The sequence below is a fragment of the Abramis brama genome, assembly GCF_963993115.1.
Source record: "Abramis brama genome assembly, chromosome: 22".
Classification (NCBI taxonomy): domain Eukaryota; kingdom Metazoa; phylum Chordata; class Actinopteri; order Cypriniformes; family Leuciscidae; genus Abramis; species Abramis brama.
The window spans coordinates 21,736,016-21,758,719 of NC_139984.1; the positions used below are offsets into that span (position 1 = coordinate 21,736,016).

Here is a 22,704-nt window from a genome sequence, read left to right on the forward strand (position 1 = left end):
TGGGTGTCAGCCAGGGCACAGGTTACATCCTTAATTTAATGTCAATTTCACCGTAAGGGTGGATTAATTGTTGCTTTTATTTTCCGCAGGGCTCTGGGATTGGAACAGTCAATGGAGCAGAGAATGCTGCAGGTAAAAACATTGCATGGTTGCAGTTTTTATATATAAAAGTGTTTTTTGTGCAATTGCTGTTTCTTTGAGCTCAAAAATGGAAGTCAAACTTTTTTGTTTCTGGAATGTGAAAATGTGAAGATCCAGGGTTCTGGATGAGTTTTTATGTGGGCTGTGGGTTGAGGTAGTAGTTTGTATAGTTTTAGGATCACACCAGATCTGGGAGATAACTATACAGTCTACTGTCTTTCCCACGGTAACCGCTTCGACAACTGGATGATCTTCCTGCCTACCTTCATCGCTGCGGTAACTGCTGCTAGGCAACAATCAATTGCTCAATCAAACAATTGTTTCTAGGCAACTGCTCAATTATTTATAGGTTTGCATCATGAACACATCTTTGAACACATTATTTGTTCATTCTTTGCCTGTGGCTATAATATGTTTGAATGCAATTATCATCTCTATTTGTATGAGACCACAGTGGCTGTGTTGTGGTGAGGTAGTAAGTTGTGTTGTTGGGGATCAGTATAGTGTGGCCCTCGAAGGAGATAACTATACAATTTACTGCCTTCCTCACTGCAGACCCTCAATTACATGTCCGGGCTTTGCATTAACTTCTACGACTGCGCTACAATGTCATTTATCATGTTTATCTAATTGAATTGATTCTCATTTTGTCTCTTCATTCTATTATCTGGTCAGAAGGAGAACAGGCCCAGAGTGGGGTGTCCTCCTGTCTGGACCCTCCTTGCACCTCCGAGGGTTTCCTCACTGCGCCCCCATCAGGAGAAGTCACCCCAACCACCCCTGCCCCCCACGAGCAAGCCCTCGTGTCTCTGGAAACAGCCATCAGTCAGCAGGTGCACCAGCCAATCACAGAGCTGCTGCTAGCTGACTCCAATCCTGACTCTCATGGAGCCTTGGCGGGGGTGGGGCTTCCTCAGCTCTCTGCACCTGATAGGGCGAATTGTGAGGCAGAAGCATCTCAGATGGAAATGTCGCCTGCACCCACTATTGGTGAGAGAGGAGGAGGAGGAGCATTGGATGCAGTCAGGGAAGGTAGATTAACTTTGAATCCTGAAAAATTAGATTTTACTCACTGTGGTTCATTGGAGTAACAACATTTTTAAATAGGCCGAACCAAAATTGTTGTATAATCCCACTGCATTCTACATGCATTCTACTGCATGTACAGTTCCCCATTTTTACATTGCATTTGTTGAATTGTCTACCAGATGCAAACATGAAGTTTATTTTCCCTGCTGTCTTTGTCTCAGCTTCTCTCAGTCCAGATATAGCTGAAACTTCAGAGCCTGTGCCAGTGGGTGTGTCTCAGCTTGAGGGTTCACCCATGGATACGAGCAGTCCCGCCTCAGGAACGCAGGAAGAGCCGGCTGCCAGCTCCGCTCCACCCAATCACATGTCTCAGGAACTGTCAGGAAGTGGTGAAAGTGGCCTCACAGACAGGCAAACAGATGCAGAAACAGGGTAAGGATTTGAACCAAAGTACTAGTGTTCAGCTTTTATTACAGCCTTTTTTTTTTTTTAAGTCTATTTGTTATCTTTATTACTCATGATATGTATTATATATTTATAAAATCAACAATAATTATTATAACCGTAATAATAATATATTTCTTACTGTGTTATTGTTATTATTTTCATTAAACATTTTTAATCTGTAACTGAGTAGCTGGTATGTGTTTTTTTTTTTTTTTTCGGTGGCAAATAAGTTTACACAAAATTTGGTCAAAATTCACAAAATATTTTCAAATGGTACACATCTGTTGGCAAGATTTTAGACATTGGAGCTTACATAATTGTTTTATCAAACCTTTTGGCCTTGATTGTCAAGCCAAATCTGTTATTGGCCTGTGATGATGGTCTCAAATGGTTAAATATTGGTTCAATAATAGGCCAGTCACTTGTTAGGAGCTAGCTTTCTTCCATTCTTTTATCTATTTTTTTCTTTAATTTACATTATTTTTTAATACAATAGTGAAAGAAATATGACTGTTGAATTCTTACCATTTTATTATCTTTATTTCAGCTCAACTTCTATTTCGTCTCCTGGTGAGACCATGCCTCGAAGTGACAGTGCTGATAGCCAATCACAAGCCATCCAGGAGGAGCCCCTCCCATCCACCAGCAATGAGGATGACGACCCTCTGGCAGGTCGGTGTTTCAGCACAGATTGATGACAGATATAGAGCCATACCTCAACTTTGTATCACACTTTTTTTCTTTTTTTCACTTCATTGCAGGCATCAGTCTGCCAGAAGGAGTGGACCCATCTTTCTTGGCTGCACTGCCTGAAGACATCCGTCGAGAGGTGCTGCAGAACCAACTGGGAATCAGACCTCCTTCTCGGCCTCCTGTCACTTCCACGCTGACACCCTCAGCTAACACTGTGTTGAGTGGAGGGCCAGGGGTGACAGAGGTCAGCCCAGAATTCCTAGCTGCTCTTCCACCTGCAATTCAGGAAGAGGTATGAGTGAACGACTGTGAAAATACTTTAAATAACTTGTCTGAACAAAAAAAGATATCCAAACATGTGATGTGTGACGAATGTTTTCTTTTTTTGTCAGGTCTTGGCTCAGCAACGGGCAGAACAGCAGCGTCGAGAGTTATCCCAGCAACCCACACAGGGCGATCAACCTCTGGACCCTGTCACATTCATCCAGACACTGCCCTCTGAGTTGCGGCGATCCGTTCTGGAGGACATGGAGGACAGCGTGCTGGCAGTAATGCCCCCAGATATTGCAGCGGAAGCTGCAGCACTGCGCAGGGAACAAGAGGCCAGGCAGAGACAACTTATGCATGAGCGGTTGTTTGGTCACAGTTCCTCCTCAGCGCTGTCTGCCATCCTACGCTCACCCGCTTTCACAAGCCGTCTCGGTGGCAACCGTGGAGTACAATACACCCGGCTGGCTGTGCAAAGAGGAGGGACATTTCAAATGGGAGGGAGTGCCAACCACAGCCGGTGAGTGTGACGATGGACAGGGCCTGATGCTTACTTTTCAAGGAGCATATGTGCTACTAAGTTGAAAAATTAGGGATGCTCTGGAAATGTATCAAATAAAATTGCATACGAGGAGATATTTACAAGCAGATTGATTTACTGTTAGAATACAAAAAGTAGGTTTTTAAATATTTCTGCTTCAAACTGTATTTAATTATGTACTTTGATACTTTAAACTGTAATACACATTCTGATTGCGATACTAGAGAAATGTATATATTAAGTAATATATGTTAATGTTCTTAGTCTTTCTTTCCTGTGACAGAGCAGGCCAGACAAACGATGCAAGAGTTTACTTTGAATAAAATGCCATATACAGTTTGTGTAACCAAAATACCAGTAATAACCAGGAAAAAACTTTATGCATAATGCAGGACTCTTATTTTGAAATGCTTTGAATTTAAATGTTCAGTTCTTTTAGTTATTAAACCTGTTGTAGTATGACAATTTGTATTATGACATTTGATACCGTCACATGCCTATTTCCCATCCACATTTTTTTTTATAACCTTAAATTTCATAATTTTTTATATTTTTTTTATACTGGACCTGTGGGGACTTTTTATTTGCACACTTGCTCCTAAATACATTTTACAGTTTGAACACATCGATTTAAAAAAAATAAATAATTATTCACAAATGCGAGTGAAACTCTCACACTGTGGAGCCCTGATGGAAGCAGTATTTGTTTGTGGGCAGTTACATTTTAATATCTCTAATTCATCTTTTGTTTATTTTTAAATCTAGGCCCTCTAGTTCTAACGTTGATTCTCTCCTGCGCCTGCGGGGGCGTCTCTTGTTGGACCACGAGGCCTTGTCCTGCCTTCTAGTGCTGCTGTTCGTGGATGAGCCCAAGCTAAATACCAGCCGCCTTCACCGAGTGCTGCGTAACTTGTGCTACCATTCTCAGACACGTGGCTGGGTCATCCGCAGCCTTCTGTCTATCCTGCAGCGCAGCAGCGAGAGCGAGCTGTGCCTGGAGAGCACACGCTTGGAGGAGTCCCGTGGCAAGCGCTCACTAGGCCAGGGCTCTTCCAGTGGAGGAAAGGGTTCCTCTTCATCCTCGCAGACGGCTGTAGCCTCTTCGTCATCGTCCTGCTCATCATCTTCCTCTCTGGAGCTGTTGAACAGAGTGGAGTCGCGTAGTTCTAGTCAGCTCTCCTGGCTCTCTGTATCAATGGATGCAGCTCTTGGATGCAGGACCAATATATTTCAGATCCAGCGGGTGTCAGGGAGGAAACACACGGAGAGGCATTCAACAGGAGGGAGCATGAGCTCGGGAGGGCTCGGAGGTGGAGTGGCAGGAACGGGAGTGGCATGTGCAAGTGGAGGAGGTGGATCAACTGTTCACATTCACCCACAGGCTGCACCAGTTGTCTGTCGACATGTACTGGATACCCTCATCCAACTAGCCAAGGTAAGAGAGAACCTTTAGCTAACAGGGTGTTTTGCTGTTTTGTGAAATCATTTGTCAGTGCATTACAGGTCTTGACACTTATCTTTTTTTCCCAAGGAGCACATGTGTTCCTCTGTTAAGGAGCACATTAAAAATATCAAATAATGTGATTTTCCTTATTAAAGGGATACAAGAAAACAACTGTATAAAAAAGATTGTTGTGCTGATAAAAGTAATATCTATATAATTGAATGTGTTAATTAAGGTTCTTAGTCTTTTCTTCCTGTGATGGGAAGAGTATGTGTTGAATTAAATGCCAGATACCTTTTGTGTAACAAATAACAAAAAATAAAAAACAGGAAAAAAATATTTATTCATAATGTAGGATTTTTAATTATAAACAAGCTAAAATACACTGGTACTCTTATTTTAAAACGTTTATGCTTTACTATTGCTGCCTGCTCGTTCAAAAAGAAATATGCATATTTATACTATATTATACTATATATTATATACAATATGCATTCTTTAAACCATCTACAACATTAAAATGTAAACAGTCATCAACAGTAGATTATAAGCAATCTATTGGCATAAATGCACTGTATTCATTGATTGGGAACTGCTCTGAAACCACAAGCTTGTAGAACGTGCAACAGTGCCACTATGTGCAGCACTCATATTTCATTAAATAACTTAAAATCAAGTTTAATAATCACACTTTTTGACACGCATGCTCCTGAATGCATTTTACAGTTTGTAAAGATCTATTGCTATTGCATAATGCAAGTGAAACGCTCGCACCGTCAAGCCCAGCTTTATTTAAGTCTTTGTATCTCTCTTATATTTCTTGTAGGTATTTCCCAGTCACTTCACTCAGCAACGCTGTAAAGATCCCCTGTCCGCCTCTTCATCTGAGTTGGACACTCGTCTTTGTGCTGGTTTAACACCGACCGCGAGTGCAAGCTGCCGGTCGGGTGGCACCAGTCAGAGTAACTCCTCAGCTATTCCGAGCAATCCCACTTCTACTCACAATTCCCTGAGCGCCTGCTCAGTTACACCACAGTCCCTGGGCATCTCCACTGACTTCTGGGATCTCCTGGTCAAGCTGGACAACATGAATGTGAGCCGAAAGGGCAAGGCCTCCATGAAGACTGTGCCTCTAGGGGGTGCTGGTGAGACAGAGGGTGCGTTGTTCAGCCTTGAGGCGTCTCCACTGGGCCAGCTGATGAACATGCTGTCCCACCCAGTGATCCGCCGCAGTTCTCTCCTCACTGAGAAACTCCTCCGCCTGCTCTCTCTGATCTCCATCGCTCTACCTGACAACAAGGCCACGGAGGTTCCAGCCAGCCACCCAGTGCCTCAGGCCCCAACTGCCACACCCTCTGCACCTGCCACTCAAACCACAGCAGGGACAGGGACCATCTCATCGGTGGCAGGTGTGGGCACCACGCAGGGTTCAATAGGCCTGATGCCCTCTCAACCAGCAACTATGGTATCTGTTGTTGCAGGCAGCACCACAACCTCCGGGAATATTGCTGGTGAGTCTGACTGAGCGTTTGAAACATAATAGATTAAAAACATGGATTAATACCAGCTGTTTTGTGTTATTCTTAATTACAGTCTCCACTAAGTTTAAATCATTATTACTAAACGGATAGTTCCGGACCTTGATTATGATTGTCTGAGCCACGTTCAAAACCGTTGTAAAATACTCTATAAACACACACTTGTGACCTCATTACAACAGTATTTATGCACCACTGCCATTCTGGTAAATATTTGTTCAATATTAGCAATAACTAAAAAAGACCACAAATTTATATGGAAGATATCCATATATACACTTCTATACATTTTAAAGGTCATTCTGAAATCAAATAATTTTGTATAATGCTGCGATTGACCAGTCAATTGTTAAGGCCTCTGGCAGTACAGTATTTCACCGTATCTCACTATTTTAGCTGGAAAACAGAAGGTGGCAGTGAGCAGCACGGACATTGAAACCAAACTTGCCTCTACTGGATTAACGGAGAAACAACTGCAGCTCTCTGTGGAGGTATTTAATGATAGTGCACGCACATATGTCGCCTCATGTCTGGTTCTCCTAACCCTTGGCTCTTTTGACCTAGCTCAGCAGTCTAATTAGTTACCCCCTGTGGTTTGTGTCCAGGTACTGACATCCCACTCGTGTTCAGAGGAAGGTCTAGAGGATGCAGCCAACATCCTGCTGCAGCTGTCAAGAGGGGATGGACTAACCCGAGACACTGTACTCAAACTTCTGCTCAGTGGGGCACGTCACCTCGGATACACTCTCTGCAAACAAATCGGTCAGTACCTCATCATCAGGATTTTTTTGCCACCCTTTTTCGGTACTATACTTTCAAGATTTCTGTATGGTCGCTCGTTAGGGCTGGTTAAGCTGTCCAGGCATGTGCTATTGTGCTCATGATTGTCATTACCACCATGAATAGCCCGTTTTGCAGCTTAGTTTTCATTTGCAAAACTGAATCGCTGTGTGGTCTTTTTTTTTTTTCAGGCACTTTACTGGCAGAGTTGAGGGAGTATAACCTGGAGCAGCAGAGAAGAGCTCGTGCTGATGCTCAGTCTCCTGAAGCTTCTCATGATGACCCATCCATCACCACACGCCTCAAGGGCAAGATGACCAGCAGGTGATGATAAAGTTTCTACCTACACTACCATTCAAATGTTTGAGGTTGGTTAGATTTTTTTGAAAAAGGTCTCTTACGCTCACCAAGGCTGCATTGAATTGCTTGCGCGCTTCGATTGGATTGATCGATCAGATTGACTGGTCTTGATTTACTGTGCACCATTGAATAGGAGCACACAGCTGAAATAGCATTTAAGTAGTTCTTATGTTCAGTGTAACACTCAGATCACTTGTTTGGAGAGGTTTTTGGACTTTTGAATAAAAGGCCACCATGTTTTCAAATACCCTAACTATTGTTTGCTTTGAGATATCATTACAAAATTGACATGATTGTGAACAAGCCAAAACTTTAATTATTATTATTTATTTTTTTTACACTACTTGAATTTAATCAAGTAATCATGATCAGAAATCAATCTAATATGTTGTTTGGGTGCTCAAGAAATACTTCTTATTTTTATTGAAAAATCTTATTTTTGTGGAAACCATGCTACTGTTTTTTCAGGATTCTTTGATTTAATAGAATATTCAAAATAACAGCATTTATTTGATGTTTACCCCATAATAACCAACTTTAATAACCCCATTATTTTGTGTTTGTGTGTGTAAAATTATAAATGTTTACATTTTCTATCACTTTTGATCAATTTAATGTATCCGTGCTGAATCAAAGTATTAATAAAAAAATAAATAAAAAAATTTTACTGACCCCAAACTTTTGAACAGTAATGTACCTTTGGATTTAAGCTGGTTGTAGAAAACTTGGAGGTTCAAATCACATTTGAAATAATTTAAAGAAACGTCCTAGATAAAAGATTCTGCTGAATGGGGTTCACAAAAATAACCATACTTGTCCTTTTTCCTTGGGTCTGAATGGATTACAGGTTTGATGGGTCAGAGAGTGTGGTGATTGTGGCTGCTCAGAAGCGCACGTTAGGTGGCCGTGAGCTGCAGCTGCCCTGCATGAGCTCGCTCACTTCCAAGACCTCCACGCAGAAGTTTTTCCTGCGTGTTCTGCAAGTCATTATTCAGCTTAGAGAAGACACACGGCGTGCTAACAAGAAAGCTAAGCAGACAGGAGGAAGACTGAGTAAGTCACTCTCTTTTAACACAGAGACATCCTCTAATCCTTTAAGAACGTTTCCACGCTTCACATTGAAGCTTTCAAATGAGTCTCGTCTCACATTGAGCTCTAGACAGCTTATTTAATGTTCACGGGCCTATCTAGATTCATTCTCCATTTGTTTCCAGGTTCCACGAGTCTGGGCTCGGCCAGCAGTATCCAGGCTGCGGTCCGTCAGCTAGAGGCTGAAGCGGACGCCATCATTCAGATGGTGAGAGAGGGGCAGAGGGCCCGCCGTCTACAGCAGGCCCCCCCACCCTCTTCATCTGCATCCTCTTCCGCTGCTGCTGTTGCTGCTGCTGCTGCTGCTGCATCCGCTGCTGTGGCTGTGGCTGGATCGTCTGCCCCCAGTACCTCTGCAACCAACAACCCCCCCGCTGGCACGGCCAGCGCAGCCACGGTTAGCATGGGCCGCACTGACAGCAGGCAGACTGCTAATGACTGTACTCACCATCACACACACCCATGATGTTCATAATACCCTGTGTATTTCGTAGTGATATCTCACAGCCCAGGACACCACTGACTTAATAATAATAATAATAATAATAATAATAATAATAGTCATATTTTCTATTTATTTAGATGTAACTGCATTACACACAGGGTACAGCGATATAGCTACAAATCTTGATTTTTCTCACCCATTTAACTATTCAATGAGTCTCTCTATTTTTACTGAATTCATTACATCTGAGATAAAGTATTAAAATAGTATTTTTTACTAAATGAACAAAAATATTATATAATTTATATATTATATCAATTAATAAATATTAATTATATTTAAATGCACCAATTTAACAATGATATATAGTCAGCAATATATATATTTTTTTAATTCTTTGAAATAGAATTGAGAAGTCTGAACAATTTGCATGAATTTCCAAATCCATACTTTCCATGTAAACCTGAGAGCCTATTATAATCTTTCTTTTTTCTTTTTTCAAGTTTTCATACTCAAAAAAAGGCCGAGTAAAATTACTGTGATGCTCAGAATGCTTAATTTTATATCACCAACAAAATCATCACAAATATGAACTAGATCACCAAGCCCTCAGTACTCATTAAATATAATGAAACTAGTAAACCTTTTGCTTGTAGTTCATATGAAAACTATACATCTTCTAAAAGCACCTCAATGCTCTGTTTATCAAATACCTACACACTATTTTAAAAGTTACAAAACTTCCGCTGAGCCCACAATTGTTTTCCAGTGACAAACCAAGTCATTCTTTCATAAGACCTACCAGTGACTCTTTTCTAAACCCCAGCTCTCTGTTTCACCCCTCTACTGCTCTGCCTTCCACTGCATTGTGCTGCATTTGACACACAAAGCCTGTATGGTGCATTATTTGAGATATTTGAATGTTGCATCCAGCTTTTTGATTCTCTCCCGTCTGTAGCTTTGTCTTTTTGTGTGTGGTTTGATTTTTGGCTGGTTGTCAGTGCTGCTTTGCTAAAGCTCCATCCCAACCCCCTTTTTCCTGCCAATGTCTCTGAATGTTTTGATGCATGATACTCAATCTCTATCACTGCTTCTGGTTTCGGTCTGTGCTTACTCCCATTTTATCTTTTTTCCTACATTATACACACTATTTGTCTCTTCTCCTCTGTCGGGGGAATTGTATTGAATCTCATCCTATTCCTTGGTTCCCCTGGTTCAGTCGGAGGTGCACTCTGTTGCCGAGCCCCCAGCAGCTCAAAGAGATGATTCGCCCATGGATGTGGACCAGCCTTCACCCCTAGAACAGGACCAGGCAACCTTAGGTAAGGCCCTGTAAAACAATAGCTGTGAAATGACGACAATAGAAACATCAGTGCATGGAATTATAGCATATGAATCACTGAACTACTTTGTCCTCATATGAGACTGCTATAATTTATAGTGTCTATAATGGTACTAAAATGGTCCATTTTTAGAACAGGTTCCTATTTTCCGAGAAACTTGGATTCAATAAGACGTGCGCATTTCGATTCCGCTTATCAATTCTTGTGTGCACCTCTCATGTGTGAATACTGAATTGAGTTCTCTTTCACATCATCTTGGGTTTGAACAGACAAATGCACACCAAATTGTCAAAATATCCTCATAAACAGTCAGTTTTGCCTTAAGAGAACATAAACTGTAGAAAAAGAAAACGCATGTGTATCAGTATATTAGATCTATGCATTCGCTTTTAAAGTGACAGCAACCTTATATTCCTGTTGCTGTCTGTCAAACAACAAAAGAAAAGAAAATAACTCGCTGAATAACTTTTGTTACTTTAAGGATTAATCTGTTATTTATTTATAAAAAGTTATTTTGCATTTGATTAAAATTTCTGTACCTGAACTTTCAATTGTTTTATTTGTGCTATTGCTAATTTGTTTATTTGTTCTTATTTTATTACTGACTGTTTACTTGTCATTAATGTTTGACCTTTATATTATTTAGGCTTGTTGTTTTTGGTGTATTTTTGTTTAAAGTAGGCAAGTTATTTGTACAAGTGTTCTTTAGGTTGCTGATTATGGTGCATGGTATCGAGCTGCAACAGTGTAACTGTTTGATATCTAAATGTTTGATTTTGAATGTTTACCTCATTGGAATTGAAACTGGAAATTGATAAGTGGAATCAAAATTGCTAAAATTCAAAGATGATCAACCCTAGCAAGGAGTCTGCCAGTTATTATTGGAATATGGATAATTGTGTTTTAAACAAAATATTATAATAAAACAACACTTCTACACTACTGTTCAAAAGTTTAGGGTCAATATTTGTGTTGCTGGTTTGCATTGGTTAGCACAAGAGACTTCATTAAAAAAAAATCATTTTTAAAAACCTGATGACCCCAATCTTTTGAACTGCAGTGTAAATAATTTTAGTCAAAGCTAAATGTCCTATTGCCTTTTCCATATTAAGATTTAAGTAAACTTCAAATGTAATATCATTTGATGTACAGTCATATACTTGCATGATGATGGCTTTGCAATGTAAGCATCATAAAGTAGGTGAATGCATTAATATAGTATTAGATTACTCTTTTAGGCCATTTTAGACCGGATTGGAATGCATAATTATTCTACAAACAATGTTATCTACAAACACATTATCCAGGGCTCATATGCCTGGTGCTGCATTGATGCAACTTGAGAAAAATCAGTGTCTGAAATAACTGGTTTATATACAATGCATGTTACAATATGGTTTTCGTGTGCGAATAGGTGAAGAGAGCAGCAGCCAGCAGGAACAGGAGGAACGTTTGCCTGACCTGCCGTTGTTGAGTGAGCAGCTGTTGTTAGACGAGCTATGGGACATGCTGGGGGAGTGCCTGAAAGAACTTGAAGAGTCTCATGACCAACATGCAGTTTTAGGTATTTTATTCATCTTATTTTTTTAAAGAATTTTTTTAGAAAAGATTAATTTAACAAATCTCTTTGTACCTCTGTAGTGCTGCAGCCTGCAGTGGAGGCCTTTTTCCTGGTGCATGCCACCGAGCGGGAAAGCAAACCTCCGGTTCGAGATACTCGGGAGAGCCAGCTGTCACACATCAAGGACGAGCCACCCCCACTGTCCCCTGCCCCTCTCACCCCCGCCACCCCCTCCTCTCTGGACCCCTTCTTTTCCAGGGAGCCATCCTCTATGCACATCTCCTCCAACCTGCCTCCAGACACACAGAAGTTCCTGCGTTTTGCAGGTTAGTCAAACAAACACAAGCTATCTCGTGGTCCCTAATGAAAGTTCACAGTGTAGAAGCGTACATGATGAATGCTGATGAAAGCTGTCCTCAATATGAACTCTCTCTGCCATTAACAGAGACCCACCGCACAGTGCTGAATCAGATCCTGCGTCAGTCCACCACTCACCTGGCAGATGGGCCATTCGCCGTCTTGGTTGACTACATCCGCATCTTGGACTTTGATGTCAAGCGGAAGTAAGATACTTTTTCTGCCTTTTATACTTTTTTTTATATTAAGAAATGCTGACATTATTTTCATGACAATTAAGAACATTTCCCTGGGTCATATTTCACACTAAAATAAAAAATGCGAAATTAGATTTTTTTTTTTTTAAATTGGCATGATATGTGCCTGATTAAGACCTGACGGTCGAAACATTGGGCTTTCAATAGTTGTTTTGGAGCCGTCAATTCAGCGAGTGGACATCACACTTCTTTTTGCCATTTTTTTTATTTATTTAACATTATTCTTAATATTTAATATAATTATACTGACATTATATGACAAAAAAATGCAAAGGCCCCTCTTATTACTGTAATATAAAAAAACTCATTCTTATTAAAGGTAGGGTATGGGATTTGCAAAACGGCTGGCAGATTTTGAAAATACACAACTCAAATGGTCCTACCTTCTTTCCTCCAACGCTGGCCCTGACTCCACCATTTACTCTCTCTCTGTCTCTCGCGGTCACGCACGTGAGGGGGATGGGGGGATGGTACGACCGTTTGATTGACGAACTTCCTGTCCAGTGATTCTAGGTGGTCTTGGAAATGATTGGCTGAGTTTTTCGAGTCCTGCCCGTTCCACAGATGATTAAATTGCTTAATTTTCATTTCAGTGCTTCTAACTCAGTGGCTGTAAGTGGGTTAGGAATAGGATTTCAAGTGATTTTGAAAAAATGGTCAAAAAAGAGAATCACATACCCCACCTTTAATAAAATGCAACAAAAAAAATACATCGTGGTAACTTTCATATTAACTTGATTTTTACTGTAATGCTAATAATAAATTAGTGTACTAAAGTACTGGAAGTCTATTAAAAATCATTATGGAGAATGGATTTTTTTTTATATATATATAACTCTGTGTAGTAATGAGAACTTGTGGAAAATCTGCTTTACTGTTAAATTATCAGTACAGACTAAACATAATATAATTTCTACGTTTTTTTTATTTAAAAAAATAATAATAATTCTTCTCCCTTCTCTACTGGCCTTTTAGTCTAAAGCTGACATCTATGGATATTTCTTTTATGGTTAATTTTCTGTTTGCAGTCTTTATCTAATAAGTGTGTCTCTTAGGTATTTCCGCCAGGAGTTGGAGCGTCTGGATGAGGGGCTGAGGAAAGAGGATATGGCCGTCCATGTGAGAAGAGACCACGTCTTTGAAGATTCTTACAGAGAGCTGCACCGCAAGAGCCCAGAGGACATGAAGAACAGACTGTAAATCTCTCATGCTTTCTCGCTTTGACACTCTCTCACTGATGTGCATGTTTTTTTACAGATAGCTGCAAGAGCAGGGTAGTTGTTTCTTTTTTTTTTATTCACATGGTCTCTTTCTCTACAGGTATATAGTGTTTGAAGGAGAGGAGGGTCAGGATGCAGGTGGGCTGTTAAGGGAGTGGTACATGATCATCTCCAGAGAGATGTTCAACCCCATGTATGCCCTGTTCCGCACCTCACCCGGTGACCGTGTCACCTACACCATCAATCCTTCCTCCCACTGCAACCCCAACCATCTCAGCTATTTTAAGTTTGTGGGACGTGTGGTGGCCAAAGCAGTCTATGACAACAGACTATTAGAGTGTTACTTCACACGCAGCTTCTACAAGCACATCCTGGGCAAGAGCGTCAGGTACCAGAAAGGATTATCCTCATTTATTGTGATTTAGATTGTTTTTATCTCTACAATGTATATAGAATAAGCTGGATTTTTTTTGTGTCATAGGTATACAGACATGGAAAGCGAAGACTATCCCTTCTTCCAGGGTCTGGTCTACTTGTTGGAGAATGATGTGTCCACTCTGGGCTACGAGCTGACATTCAGCACAGAGGTATGGGCTGCATTTTGCACTTAAATATTTTGTTTAGTTAAGATAGTTTTGGTAGGTTTAGGGTTAGGCATGATATCACTTCCTCATATGTTCACAGGTCCAGGAGTTTGGCGTGTGTGAAGTGAGAGATTTGAAGGCCAATGGTGCCAACATCATTGTCACAGAAGAGAATAAGAAGGAATATGTGCATCTGGTCTGCCAGATGAAGATGACAGGTGTGCATACACTTCAATAAATGTCATTGCTTGAGGAAGGGGGAGGTTCAAAAGTCTATCAGGAAGCTAAAACATCTTTGTTTCTTAGGTGCGATCCGTAAACAGCTGGCTGCCTTCTTGGAGGGCTTCTATGAGATCATCCCCAAGAGACTGATCTCCATCTTCACTGAGCAAGAGCTGGAGCTGCTCATCTCCGGCCTGCCCACCATCGACATTGACGACCTCAAAGCCAATACAGAATACCACAAATATCAGTCCAGTTCTATTCAGGCATGTACACCTCATAGGACATTAAATCATATTTTCATTATTTTTTACTGTCTTCAACACTGCATAACTTTCTGAAGTGTTTCATGAACTATGACAAAGTGTCATAATTTTCACCACCTCCTGAAGCAGTTTTTCCGAGCAAGAAAAAAGGTTGTGTCCAAAAGAGCGCTGCAGGAATGACATATTTTTGTATGCCAACCCGGAAGTTAGCATCACGGTGGTTCTCAGAAAAAAAAAGGAATAAGATCTGTGACCAACATAAATTTATGATTTTATTCATCAAGAAAATCTTCAGAAACAAACAATTAATGAATTTGGAAGTTTAAATACAAACAAGTTAGGCTATATACTAACTACACCACAGTGGCATGACTTCAGCATCACCACCATTAAGCTTCTCTTTCAGTCTTTATGTACAAGCGAACTAGTGAGTAGAGGAGTTTTCTTTTTTGGCGTGATGGTGTTTAATGTCCATGACAACCTTCGTAGTCCCTTTAGCCATTTGTTAACAACCACCTTTTTCAAGACATGTAATGATACATACTAATATTTTATGCAAAAAATAAAACATGAAAATATCTTGTCAAATATTTATGTTTATATATCATAAAATTCTAAATCCAACAGCCAACTTGTTTATTGGCGTTTGTCTGTGCGGTGTTAATTGGCCTTAAGACACCTTGCTGTTCTTTACCTGGTTTTAATTTTCTGTTCTCCTTTCTCTACACAGATCCAGTGGTTCTGGCGTGCATTGCGATCCTTTGACCAGGCTGACCGGGCCAAATTCCTGCAGTTTGTTACGGGCACATCCAAAGTGCCACTGCAGGGCTTTGCTGCACTAGAGGGAATGAATGGCATCCAGAAATTCCAGATCCACCGAGATGACCGCTCCACTGACCGCCTGCCCTCTGCACACACTTGGTAAATGAACATTGTTGCCTTATAAAACACAATTCAAATGTATTCATATAACACATTCTGAAATTTCATAATGCATGTAATTAAGCACCTCTAAAAACTGATTGGATGAGGTATGCTACTACATTGCATGGCAGTTACACAAGTGGCTTATTGCTTTTTTTGTTTCTTCTTGCTTTATTTCACCTCTGTTTCTCTCTCCTTCCAGCTTTAACCAGTTGGACCTCCCGGCGTATGAAAGCTACGAGAAGTTAAGACACATGCTGCTGCTGGCCATTCAGGAATGTTCTGAAGGCTTTGGACTGGCCTAAAGACTCTCCTAAACCTGCATACAGACACACACAGATGTAGACTTACATGTTGTTAACTTATGACACACATGCATATTCACATCACTATCATACATACGGCCAAGACCTTCTTCTAATCCACATAAAACAAACAGATGGACGGCTAAACGAGTGATAGAGATGTATTGACATTGCCCACTACACACAGAGCCTCGCATTGACACACTGAACTGTATTTGGTAAACGTGTGTGTCTCACTTCCCTATTAAAATTACAGAGCCCGGGAGAGGATCACAGAGGATATCTGCGGACTAATGTAAAAGACATTTTCTCCATTTAGTTTGGTTTCTCTGTACAAAAGGTTTGGGAGTTTATTGTTTAATCTTTTTTGTTCTTCTCTGGCTGTTAAAATAAGGAGAGGGCTGTTTTGTGTGTGTAAAGAGGATGGTTGTAACCCTCTGGCGGGGAAAAAAAAAAGTTGATTGTCCTCTGTTGCTAATGTGTGACCTCACTAGCTTTGCAAATGGGAACTTTAATTTGGGGGAAGGGGCAGTCATGAATACTGGCGAGAGGGCGAGAACATGAAATGAGGTTTTGGTGAAATTGCAGACGTGCAGGGATTTTCAGAACGGGGACATTTTTAGGCAACTTTTGTGGTATTTTTGGAGAGGAACACACAGATTTAAGAAGTGAAGGACTGAGACGTTGAACCGTGTGTGCTCAGACACGTGCGGTTATTACCCAACTGCTGATGCAGCCTCTCAGCAGCTAATCAGAACGTAAATTGCTACATAAATAAATGCATAAAATGAGCCCACTGTGTCCTCTAGAGTTGTTTCAATGTATGCCTTACACATTTGCACTAACAGGAGCAAATATCATTTATATGTTAAGAAATATACTGATGGAGGAGGTCCATGAAAACTAACGTGACACATGCTGTGGGGTCCAAGTATTAAAAGCTCTATTCTTCATCCTGAGTTATGTATGAGGAATTCTGTCCAGTTATTGATCACCTGCATGAATCTCACATTTATTGCTGTGGGTTTTTCTTCACTGGCATTTTAGGACAGGCTTTTTAGCCTTTGTTCTTGCCCTCTTCAACTCTTTTTGCATGGGAGCTGGTGTGAAGTGTAATGAGTGTCTCAGACCATCTGGAGCTTCCAGTAATGTCCATGCTGGGCGTCCATGCTGTTAGGATACAGTTCATCACGCCTGCTTTCTCCTCCTCACCCCACACAGCAGGAGTCCACTTGTCTAGACTGACGTCTCTCAACATAAAGTGCGAAATCAAAGGTGAGAGAGGATGTTGGAGCCGTGATCGTTGCCTGTCTTTCAGATGTATCCTTTTGTTTATTCCATTTAAACCATCAGAATGTCCCTTCAGCTCAGTTATGCAGCCTCCAAAGATGAGTTTTTTTTTTCTTTCTTTTTTCGTCTCACACCTAGGTCTAATTTCCAGCACTGACTGATGGAAATGATGCACCTGCAAGTAACTGCATTTTGCATCATGCACTTGCTTTAATTCTCATTAAAGCTGTATGCAATGTGATTTGCTGTAAAAAGAGGGGTAACACTATTTTAGTGTCCTTGTTACATGTACTTACTGTAGCGATAACGGTAAATTATGCATAATTGCATGTCTAACCCCATAATATACCATGTTCCTAACCCTATGAGTACATTAATTAATGTTAGTCAGTACTCAAATGTTTATTTACACTATAACAAAGACACCTTAAACTAGTGTAACCAAAAGGATTTTCCAGGTTGGACAAAAAAATTATGCTATGTTCACGTTTCTCGTCCAGAGATATAATATTTGACCAAGCAGTTATGACTTTATATTCTGCTCTTCAGGTTGGCCAGCAGGGGGAGTGCAGTGATCTTGTTAATAAATGTATACAGTATATTCATCTCTAATAATTCCATACATATTTTTTCAGGTAAAAAATTATCCATTAGGGTGACCTGAGTGCATTGTTTGATTAAACTGCCTTTTCAGCATGTAAGTGCCTTGGTTTTTGTTTTAGCACATCAATAAACCAATCAATAGTTATCAATAATGCAAGTGGAGTGAAGAAAGCATTTCATGCAGGTATCCTAAACAAAGTTGTTCTTGCGGTTTACTCAATGTTTTTGTCGAAGTTTATTATCTTAAATATACTGATTCAAATTTGGAAAAATGGCTAGTTCAAGGCATAAAGCCAGTTCGTTAATGAAGTGTGTTTTTTTGAGACAAAGCCAGAGCACTTTTAGTTTAGTACACTGTAAATCAGCTCGGTTATTGACTCTCCTGGAGAAATGATAAGGACGGAAATAAATGGACTGCTTCATTTTTCAGGCAGACTGAAAGGCAATTAACTTCATGCTCCTAAATGAGGATGTGGGCTATATTTTAACCTTGAGTAGTGTTAGTGATCATTTCCTGTACAGACGGTCCGGACATTTTATGCTATATTAAGCTGTGAAAAGCTTTGTTGTATGATCTAGCAACTCGTATTGTTTGCAGAGCATGTTGCAATTAGTTTTAGGCCATTATGCCAATGTAATGACATTATCAGTGATTTGTGTTTATGGGAAAACAATTAAGAGATACTGAAATTTAAGTAAATGTGCTGATACTTTTGGATGCATGATTTTTAGTTCTTTCAGTTCTGTGACGATAATATGAAGAGAGTCCTTTGAAACTGAATGCTAATGTGATTGAATTAACGGTTGCATTTTTTAGTGTCGTCATCCGTCTCACTTTTCAAGCGGTTGTTTAATGAATCCCACTGAAGAAGCCAAAGTGTCTCCTTTTAAATGTTTTCCCACCTTTGTTCTTCTGCTTCACTTGCTTTTCTATCAGTCTGGACATGGATTGGGAGTCTCTGCTCGGATTGGGAGTCTCTGCTCAGATCAGAGGCTGAGAAAAACCTCTTCCAGAAGCGCAGACACCACTGCGGCTCGCATGACCTCATAGTCAAATTAACTTATGAACAGACTCTGCATTCTAGCAGTGCCATTATAAATCATCAAGCACTGGCATCCTCCTTCCTGTCTTCATCTCTGCTCTCTGTTTCCCTTCATCTTAATCTCTCTCACTCATTTTCAGCGGCTGTTTCTTGTGCTGGCCTGGCGTACAATAACCCAGAGACCTCAAGAGAGAGAGTTTAACGTCATAGCTTGTCCCACTTTAGATCCTGAGGACTGTTTCTTAGAAACGGAACGAAACAAACATGCTGTTTTGTCTGTATTTGTGACCCAAAGACTGAATTAATCAAGAGATCAGTCTGTTACACAGTGGGTAGTGGTCTTTAGCAGAAAATTAAACATAATGCAGATGGTATCAATAACCATTACCCTGACATTTCCAGCCAGAGAGGTTGCATATAAATGCATGTTACAACATTGGATCACTCTTGGGGTTGTTGCTTTTAGCTTGGTTATTTTGCAGCTGTACTTGGTCAGCTAATAGATTAATTGAATTCATTAAGTGGATGTGAGGTCATTCTGATGGTCTGACCTGGTGTTAATCACTGAGTAATTGAAGGGTAATGATGGAGGAAGAGCTCAGCCTGTGGCTTCTCTCCAACTCATGAATTATTGACAGACCAAAATTCCAGATTACTTAAACGTCAAAAGTTTACAGTTGACTATGCAATGTAATGCAGAGTTTTGCAGTCATTTGGCAAATTGATATATATATTACTATATTTTATATGCAGTTATACATTTTATTATGTTTTAGATTTTTATAAATAAAGCACACACATATACTGCTCTGGAAAAAACTACTGGACTACTGCAGAATTAGCAGTTTCTCTTGATTTATTATTTATATGAATCTGAGTAAAATTAACATTTTTGATTTATTCTACAGACTACTGGCAAAATTTCAAATAAAAAATATTGTCATTTAGAGCATTTATTTGCAGAAAATGACAACTGGTCAAAATAATGAAAAAAGACCTTGAATAATCCAAAGAAAAGTTTTATACACACACACAGAGATGTGTGTGTGTATATATATGCATACATATTCATACATTTATATGTGTGTGTGTGTGTGTGTGTGTGTGTGTATATATATATATATATATATATATATATATATATATATATATATATATATATATATATATATATATATATATATATATATATATATATGTGTATATGTATATGTGTGTGTGTGTGTGTGTGTATGTGTATATATTCATACATTTATGTGTATATATGTGTGTATATTCTCTCTCTCTCTCTCTCTCTCTCTCTATATATATATATATAGTGCATATGTGTATATATATATATATGTATATGTATATTTATATATGTGTATATATGTATATGTGTGTGTATATGTATATAAATATATGTGTATGTGTGTATATATATATATATATATATATATATACACACACACACACACACACACACACACACACACAGAAGAATATTACAATAGCTGCAGAGCCAGTAAATATCTGTATAAGTATGTTATATTTTTGTGTGTATGTGTATATATATATATATATATATATAATGAGCCTATTCTGACTAAAGTTATTCTCTGCTATTTAAGAGGTAGTTGAATTATGAAATCACGACTCCCTTCCATTGCTACAAAAATGTTTCCTGAATTATCATTTTTATTTATTTTTAAGCTTGTGGGGATGCAGGTTTGAATCCGGTCTGTTCCCAGTTTCATGCTGTCCTTGACTTTTCTATAAAATGACATAAAAAAATAAAAAGAATAAGTAAATGGTAGGCAAGGACAGTGGAATAGAAGATGATCAGATGCAGCATCCTACGTTTTAATTTCCAGTTCATTTTTCTTCCACTTTGATTCTATCTGTTGAGTATCACTATTTTAGAAAAGAGCCCAGCTGTTTGATACAAAAATTCCCATAAAGTCGTCCTTTGATCATAATGCTGTAATTTGGTTTTTGGTGGTTGACAGCCTATTTGTAGCCCTTGCAAATCGTACTTATTCAAAGTGGCTGTTTTGCATGAGCTTTTGTCATTGCATTTGATGGCATTAATGCAAACTGGCAACTCCCTGTGTGAGGTTTTCAAGATAAACCTTCAAGCTTCATTTGTCCTGTCTGATTCAGGATGTGCCCATGGACCTGTCACAAATTGAGGTCCTTTAACAGAAGGCTGGGCATTAGTTTCCGGTTAAAGGACAGCGACTGGTGTTTTTCAGCATGTGTATGGCATGAGACACCTGCAGGAATAGCTCTTTCTGTAAGCGTGGCACTGCACACAAAGCCAGATAATGTCACGTAACAAAGAGATCGGCTCTTTGTAGACTTATTCTTGCACACTCGCCAGCACTGACCTTTACTGTATACACGTAACGTCACACCTGCAGTGTGCTTGATTGCAGAGGAGGGAGATAGAGAGATGGGAGTTTATGATAGTTGTTTATTTTTTACCCTTGTTGCCATCAAAATCTGTGGGAAAAATCTGCCATTTGCATTGCAGCAAGGCTCCTTTCCTCATGAACCAAATTGTGCGTGATTCATTTGTCATTCAACCATGTGATAGTTTGAGTAAAGGGCTCCTTTTAGTCACAATATATCAGCTCAAGAGTAGCTTAACAGATTTTTCTTTTAATTTCCCAGAAGCAGTTTCATTCACAAAGATGTTTTAATATAGTTAAGATGTTTTAAAATAGTTTCTGCTCTATTTGTGTATAGTCTTATTTGCATACACATATTATTATATATAATATACATATTACACAATATTTTATATATATATATATATATATATATATATATATATACATATATACATATATACACATACATACACACACACACACACACACTCACACTCACACACACATATATATATATACACACACACATATATACATACATATACATAGGTAGTATATATGTGCATTATGCATAAAAATAAATGTAATGCCAAATTCCTGGATCATCTCTTTCTGTATTTCATCTGCCACTATAAGGGAGGGATTGATGAAAAGCTCTTCCTGTGCCACCATACAAATGCTGCATAACAATGCACTAATTAGCATAACACATATTTCTCATCCTTATTACTCACACCCACCAAACCATCAGCAAGAAGCCTTTAATGGTGCCGTAGAACACTTCTCTGCATTTAACTTGTCATCACTCCTCTGCATGACTGAATTTCTCCTCCTGCTCTGACAGATCCTGCCAATCACGGATGAAATTATGGACATGTTTCGTTTGGCACCAGGGGAATGCAGAGGGGAAATCAGGATGAAGACAATAAAGGAATGGTCAGAGAATGAAGGGAGGAGAGAGGAGAGAAGAGAAGAGAGTGAAGGAAAAGAGGCAGGGAGATTGAAGAAAAAAGGGTGATGTCACTGCCTCTTGATGGCAGCCAATCAGAGGAGGGGAGAGGCAGAGGGAGCCAGGAGAGGGTGTGTTTTCCTCGCACTGCAGCATCAGCAGTGAACAGAGGCCACAATCAATCTGACAGAGCTGGAGACACAAGAACCTTGAGGGACAGATAAAACAACAGAGTTGCCAGAGGAGGACGGAAACCTGAAGCGATTTCGAAGCTGCAGAGGTAAGAAGAGAAGGTTGTAAGCGATAATGTCAATAGTATTTAGTGTCTGATGGATGTCAAACAGAATTGGCTTGTTTTTGCAGATTTTTCTTGTGGTTAATTGATCACACCTTTGAGATTTAAGGTGCTTTATGATGTAGCAGTGGGTTTGGTGTGTGGTCTAGCAAACTGGGGCTAGTTCATTTGAGATAAATGCACTGCTATAGTCATTTATGTATGTTTTAGTCATATCTAGTGTTACATTTAGGCCTTTAAGTATGAAAAAAAAAAAAGATATTTTTTTTAAGACTTCAGTGTGTTGAAGAAGCCAAATGTGTTTTGATATATATTATTTTTATATATATATAT

The 22,704-nt window shown here is 39.5% G+C and overlaps 2 protein-coding genes across 15 annotated transcripts in view; both read left to right on the forward strand.

Moving 5' to 3' along the window:
* Positions 1–16,772, forward strand: part of huwe1 (HECT, UBA and WWE domain containing E3 ubiquitin protein ligase 1) — a 48,024-nt gene extending 31,252 nt beyond the window's left edge. For 7 of the 10 annotated variants that reach the window (XM_084099802.1, XM_084099808.1, XM_084099805.1 and 4 more), the window contains 24 exons: positions 90–132; positions 817–1,173; positions 1,392–1,602; positions 2,165–2,289; positions 2,379–2,602; positions 2,703–3,097; positions 3,884–4,553; positions 5,389–6,073; positions 6,497–6,591; positions 6,706–6,862; positions 7,072–7,204; positions 8,088–8,293; positions 8,455–8,726; positions 9,994–10,096; positions 11,532–11,681; positions 11,759–12,004; positions 12,124–12,241; positions 13,348–13,488; positions 13,613–13,900; positions 13,994–14,099; positions 14,197–14,314; positions 14,403–14,584; positions 15,315–15,505; positions 15,711–16,772. In XM_084099802.1, coding sequence (XP_083955928.1) covers positions 90–132; positions 817–1,173; positions 1,392–1,602; positions 2,165–2,289; positions 2,379–2,602; positions 2,703–3,097; positions 3,884–4,553; positions 5,389–6,073; positions 6,497–6,591; positions 6,706–6,862; positions 7,072–7,204; positions 8,088–8,293; positions 8,455–8,726; positions 9,994–10,096; positions 11,532–11,681; positions 11,759–12,004; positions 12,124–12,241; positions 13,348–13,488; positions 13,613–13,900; positions 13,994–14,099; positions 14,197–14,314; positions 14,403–14,584; positions 15,315–15,505; positions 15,711–15,813 — 5,319 coding nt within the window. In that variant the 3' untranslated portion in view covers positions 15,814–16,772. The remainder of the gene's footprint in view (positions 1–89; positions 133–816; positions 1,174–1,391; positions 1,603–2,164; positions 2,290–2,378; positions 2,603–2,702; positions 3,098–3,883; positions 4,554–5,388; positions 6,074–6,496; positions 6,592–6,705; positions 6,863–7,071; positions 7,205–8,087; positions 8,294–8,454; positions 8,727–9,993; positions 10,097–11,531; positions 11,682–11,758; positions 12,005–12,123; positions 12,242–13,347; positions 13,489–13,612; positions 13,901–13,993; positions 14,100–14,196; positions 14,315–14,402; positions 14,585–15,314; positions 15,506–15,710) is intronic. The other 3 variants (XM_084099811.1, XM_084099809.1, XM_084099803.1) reach the window with 3 other exon arrangements.
* A 5,302-nt stretch (positions 16,773–22,074) lies between these two features.
* l1cama (L1 cell adhesion molecule, paralog a) overlaps positions 22,075–22,704 on the forward strand; it is a 49,199-nt gene continuing 48,569 nt past the window's right edge. For 2 of the 5 annotated variants that reach the window (XM_084099511.1, XM_084099512.1), the window contains exon 1: positions 22,075–22,356. The gene's annotated coding sequence lies outside the window, so the exon portion shown is untranslated. The remainder of the gene's footprint in view (positions 22,357–22,704) is intronic. The other 3 variants (XM_084099514.1, XM_084099515.1, XM_084099513.1) reach the window with 2 other exon arrangements.